Raw genomic sequence first — 6,181 nt, 5'->3', positions numbered from 1 at the left:
GTTCTATGCTCTGTGTCATTCCCACCCATTCTATCAGTTCCAGGATCAGAGCCAGGCACCTCCTGCTCCTTATCCTCAGGGATCAACAAGGTCTCCTCTCAGCTTCCTCTTCTCCAGCACCCTCAGCCCCTCTTGACAGGGCATGCCTTTCACTGTCACAGCTTTGCTGCCCTCCACTGGACTCTTCCAAGGACTCTAACAACCTTTTTAGCGCGTGGAGCCTAGGTCTGCAACGCCATATGCAACGTCAAGCCACACTAATGCTAAATATAGCTGACAACCGCCTCTTTTGACCACTTGGCCGTGTATAATGCATCCCTCAGTGCAGTTTGGCCTCTTGCCTGCCAGAGTACACTGCTGGTCTGCACTTAGCTGCTGTCGAAGCACCCTAGGTCCCCCCTTGCTGAGCTGCTCTCTCCAGCCTCTCTACTCCTAGCCCATGACTGGCACTGCTCTGGGCAGGTATGGGCAGGATTAGCGATGAACTTTTTACTGCCTGTTTTTTTCAAGTGGATTATTGTTTCTACCTGGAAAACAAAATTAACAGTCTTACAAGGAGTTAGTCCAAGCAGCTGATGCTTGTTTTGGATAGGATAAGGTTGCTGTTTGTGCAGACACTCCGTGGAGAAGTAAGGAACTCAGCCTAAGATTCTAAGATGTTTAAGAGCAGCACCTATATTCAATGCTATTCATTTTACAATCTCCATGAAATGCATAGAATTGTAATTTTGATTCTTCGTTGCTGAAAACAAGTTTTAAGCATGAAAACAAAAAATAGAAAATCAGAAGCTTGATTAACAAAGAGGAGTTGGGCTTGAAAACTGAGGCTTTGATCCCATTTTGAAATGATGATTTTAGTAAGTCTGCATTTTTTACCATTTACGTTTTAGACGTAGCCACCAACTGATATTTGACATCTGTAAGAAAATGTGGATGTCCGAGCAAGGCTGAATTCCAAACTTCTTGTTATTGCTCAAATGTTCTTCATGAAAAAATAACTTCAACACAAATCTAGTAGCGTAAGCAAAGAGGAAGTTATGGAAAGCTTATGACGAAGTTCTACTCTTCCACTGCACTTACCTTAGTGACTCAGTCTGGGATGAGATGTTTAAAGACTGACCTCCTGCAGGTTATTAGGATCCTTTACACTGTGTGTTCAAAAAAAATTCTTCACCAAAATAAAAACTTTGATTGAGATGTCAAAAAAACATTGACACAAGTGAAGCATATAGTCTCACTTGAGATCTATATCTTTAATCCAACTTCGTTTGTTTAGTAAAATAAACAACTGTTGAAATAAGTTACTGTCTAAATAGAAGTGTTTGAATTCTTTAAGTCTTTAAGGCTTCACATCAAATATTGGATTTTTTTTAGAATTTTCTCCATTGTGATTGTGTTCAAACAGAACAATTTTTCAAGTTTCTGTAAATTGTACCATAATATATCAAGTTTTTAATGAACAAAATTAGAATAGTTAGAATAAAACTATTTATCACAATGATAAGGAAATTCGTCATGTGACATCAGAGTGCAGCCTTGCACGATCCTTTATTTTAACTAATTAATCAAACGAGAATGCAGTGGAGTAAGAATTTGGAGAGATGGTGAATTTGTTGGGTAGACAGCCCACAAGAACTATGTTCTCATTTAGAATCATATCATAGAATGGTTGGGTTGGAAGGGACCTTAAAGTTCATCCAGTTCCCACACCCTGCCATGGGCTGGTTGCCCCCCACCAGCTCAAGCTGCCCAGGCACCATCCAACCTGGCCTTGAACATTTCCAGGGGTGGGGCACCCACAGCTCTCTGGGCAGCCTGTACCACTGCGAGAAAATTCCCCCTAACTTCTAATAAATCTCCTTTCTTTTAGTTTATAAGTGAATAACATTCCAGGCCTTTTGTTACCTTTTCAGTGCTCCTTCAGAAATTGAAGATACACATGTGTACTTGAGATACTTGTATTTAAAAATCTGATATATATCAAATCCGATTTTTTCTCATTGCTCAGATTAGGGGGCAATTAAAATGAAGAACTTAGGTTTATAGACAATTAGTCTCAGTCTATAAAGCCTCATGTAATGAAACAAAATGCAGATTGCATTTTGCATGTCTGATAAAATACAGACACGATCACACAATCCTGAGAAGTAATGTTCACAGAGATTCATGCACTAGATAGCTATAGCGGTGTGCAAATGACATTGGTTTTCAAAAATGGTGGAAAGGTTCAGTGATTCCAGGTTTCAGCTACCATTCCCAAACACCTCTTCTGCTCTAATCCCAACTCCTTCGCATGGCCCACCACATATGCGATATCATCTTCCCTACACCAGCTGGACAGGAAAGAGTTCTCACAGCAAAAACCTCAGAGAAAGTTTGTCTTTGATTGTGTTGGCACTGAGAGAGAGGTTTGGAGCTGCTGATAAAATTGCCACTGTTGCTGACGTTGTTTTTCATACAAAGGAACTATTAATTGGCATTGACCTGCACTCGAGACCTTTATTTATGTTCACGTAAAAGTCAAGTCATATAGCTTGACTTTTTCAAGCATTTCACAACGAGAATGAAATATCTCAGATGCCTTGAAAATTACCACGGCTGACGCTTGGAAAGCTTAAAAAAAACAACTCAGTGGCTTTCTTCCAAATAGTAACATCATACATAATGCGCAGGGCTAACAAAAGACTCAGACAGCACTCAGTCTCACTCACTGATGAGTCTGAATTCTCTCCGTAATCACTGAACTGCTGCTTGTCAGTTCTTGGATTTAAAAGTTCACCTAAACTGCCAGGAAAGACAAGAACAAGGTATGTCTATGTGTTTTTAATGTCTTACGTACGTTAAAAGTATTTCAGATGCTTTTATCTTGTGCTCTCAGTTCCATTGCGTGCAGACTAGTAAGACGTACTCTTTCACTGCACAGCTAACTCTGAAGATCAGGATTAAGTCTTCTAATCTGTAAAAATACTTGAAATGTATTAAGGACATACATAAACTGAAAGTCATTACTTTGGCTAATTGTCCATTAGCACTAAATACTTTACGGTACTTACAGAAGAAAATTGCCTTTGAAAGAGAAATGAATTAAGCAACTGCAAATGAACTGCATTTTCTGCCAACAAGGCATCTGGAGTTCTGTGTTCATACAAGACGGTGTTGGGGCACTGAAGAAATCTGAAAAAATTAAAATGTTTGTTACACCACTGCTAACAGACAACATTTAGAATGTTATGCCTCCATTTTGTGGTTCTTTTCTCTTACTTCAAAAATGTCTCCTGTTAATTACAGAACCTTTAAGAAATGACTGAAACTCCTCTACTGAGCATTCCCTACTCAAACCAGAGTGAAAACAAGAGCAACTCAACTGCTTGCCCAGACTTGGATAACTGGTGGGAAATCGTGTACTACTTAGTACCTAAGTGTATCGACATCATCTGTGTTATTGGAATGCTTGGAAATTTATTTGTTCTCATTGTTTACTTAATGCACAAGGGACCCCTGAAGATACCTGAAACCTACCTTGTGAACCTAGCTGTTGCTGATCTTATTTTCCTCATGTGTCTCCCTTTCTGGGCAGAGAATATCCGAAATGAGTATAACTGGCCATTTGGAAATTTTCTTTGTCGTAGTGCCAACTCATCCATCCACCTAAACATGTACACGAGCATTTACTTGCTAGTAGCAGTCAGTTTGGATCGCTACTTGACTTTTGTTCATACCTTGACACACAGAAGAATACGTAGTAAAGCTACAGCCAAACGGATATGCTTGCTCACCTGGATCTTTGGGATCCTTCTCAGCATCCCAACCTTTATGTTTCGGAATGTGAAACACCTTCCTGAGTGGAACATCTCTGCATGTGTTTTAGACTTCCCCACCCCATCGTGGGCAATTGCTAATCGTCTGATATTCAGCATAGTGGGGTTTGCATTGCCATCAACAGTAATAATTTTCTTCAATTTCTATACCATTCGCTCCCTACAAGAACACACAAAAGAACAAAGAGCATTCAGGACAAAGAGTTGCAAGGACCCCAGAGACGCAAAGGCCGCAAGGTCAATCTTCTTAGTGGTACTGATGTTTCTTCTGTGCTGGACTCCTTACCATCTTGTTACGTTCATTGATATATTATTCCAGATGAAAGTGATACAAGGCTGTTTCTGGGAGGATTTCCTCAACTTTGGTGAGCAGTTTAGTTCTATTCTGGCTCTCACCAGCAGCTGCATTAACCCAATAATTTATGTCTTTGCTGGGAAATATTTCAGGCAAAAAGCTTTAGAAGTTTTTTCACAGTTTTCCTGCTGTGGGCATTTTTTAAGCCAAGTATCAATTCAAGAAAAGTTTTCACATTTCAATTTGTTTCCAGTCAAGAGTAGTTCAACTTCATGATTCTCGCTTCCATCTTAATTTTGATACTACAACTTATTTTTAATTGCACTAAAAAGGAATAGGAGTTGCACTGTTTCAGCATTCTCAGAATAAGTGAATTATTTATTAAGTCACTTCACTGTTCATTTCTCCCTGGGTTTGCTTCTCCTTTTCTGTGTTACCATCCAAACGTATAACATGCAACACCAGGATTTTATACCAAATGATGTAACTTATCAATTATCAGAGACTGGAAAGAAAAGTTCTTTGACAAAGTATCAGAAGTCTGTTTTCTTTACAAAATGCTATAAATTGATTGAATAATTTACTATATTGTATCTATGGTAACAGCTATTGTACCACCAGAAACACTATGCAAAGAGTTATAACCAATAATACAGAGCAATTATGAGCTTAAATTTCAGCTGATAACTGCATTTGAGCAATTACAGAACAGACTCAGCTATTTTTATCAGTACTTTAAATGGGTTGCATTTTCAGTATAATGTATTGAAAATTTGAAGAACTGTTCATTTAAAATGCATTTGTTGCAAAAATATTGTATATGAAATGTAGCACAAAAGAAATGCACATGAACTGTAATAAAAGTCCAGTATCATCCTCAAAATTGCACTTTTTTTTTTGGATCCAGCACAATGTTATGCAACCACTCTTCAAGTAGGCAAGGATTCTTTTTCTTTTCTGTATATGAAGTGATGACCATTGACACTGTATAGTTTTGAAATACTTTTCCATCTACGGCAAATCCTTAAGCTCATACTTATATTTTTATGAATCAAAACCAATAACTACATAATATCCCACTTTACCATAACCTTGTCTTTTTCCTTATTCCTTTGGACAGGAGGAAGTGCGTATTTCCACAATAAAAATCCTTTCAACTACTATAATGTTAACTCTAATTGTAGCAGTAATAATAATAATGATATAACAATAATGTAGGAGATAAAGAAGGAAACTTTTCCATCATAGGCACAACAGTAAAACAAGTTGATGTAACTGAGATATTTCTTCCCATATACGTGAAAATATTTGTGTGTGTGCAGACACTGGAAGGAGATGTTTCAATACAGAAGTTGGTTCAGCCAGAAGGACACCAAGTACAGAAGAGGCACATAAGCACTTCATTTGTATAACATTTTACTTAGTTTAGTGCAAGTTCTGTTCAGTCTTTCACTTTCTGTAACGGTGTTTCTGTTTTTAATATGGAATTAATCTCTTATTATAGAAATCTAACCATTCAACACTCCAAAAAGATTAGTGCTCATTTTTTAATGTTTTCTTCAAACTTTTTGAGTTTGAATGTTGAAAGCTTTTTGGTGAGTTAAAAGTTTGTCTTCCTGAAACGATGAGGTAAGAGCCGAGGGTGGATTAGGCAATCAGGGAGGAAGAATTATTCATAATTCCATTAACTTTTCTCCCTCTGTGACAGGCTTTTTTTCAAAGAATTTTCAGCTAGATATTTGTAATAGCAACAGTATGTGAAGTCTGGTGAGTCACAGAATCATAGAATGGCCTGGGAAAAAAAAAGACCACAATGATCATCTAGTTTCAAATCCCCCTGCTATGTGCACAGCCACCAACCACCAGACCAGGCTGCTCAGAGCTACATCCAGCCTGGCCTTGAATACCTCCAGGGATGGGGCATCCACAACCTCCTTGGGCAACCTATTCTAGTGTGCCACCATCCTCTGTATGCAAAACTTCCTCCAAATCTCTAACCTAAGCATCCCCTGTCTCAGTTTAAAACCATTCCCCCTTGTTCTATCACTATCCACCCTTGTAAACAGCT

The 6,181-nt window shown here is 38.4% G+C and overlaps 1 protein-coding gene across 1 annotated transcript; it reads left to right on the top strand.

The window, feature by feature from the left end:
• The first annotated feature begins 2,724 nt into the window (after nucleotides 1-2,724).
• BDKRB1 (bradykinin receptor B1) lies at nucleotides 2,725-4,389 on the top strand. The gene is made up of 2 exons (XM_072339242.1): nucleotides 2,725-2,807; nucleotides 3,289-4,389. The coding sequence occupies exon 2, from the start codon at nucleotides 3,301-3,303 to the stop codon at nucleotides 4,387-4,389; it is 1,089 nt and encodes a 362-aa protein (XP_072195343.1). The 5' UTR covers nucleotides 2,725-2,807; nucleotides 3,289-3,300.
• The last annotated feature ends 1,792 nt before the right edge of the window (nucleotides 4,390-6,181 follow it).

Source organism: Excalfactoria chinensis, chromosome 5 (genome assembly GCF_039878825.1).
Source record: "Excalfactoria chinensis isolate bCotChi1 chromosome 5, bCotChi1.hap2, whole genome shotgun sequence".
In the NCBI taxonomy this organism is placed as follows: Eukaryota; Metazoa; Chordata; class Aves; order Galliformes; family Phasianidae; genus Excalfactoria; species Excalfactoria chinensis.
Note: the sequence above shows the minus strand (reverse complement) of the source record. Positions and strands in the feature narration are given on the sequence as shown.

Coding starts and splice junctions, on each gene's coding strand:
- BDKRB1 (XM_072339242.1), top strand. CDS start 3,301: ATGACTGAAACTCCTCTACTGAGCATTCCCTACTCAAACCAGAGTGAA.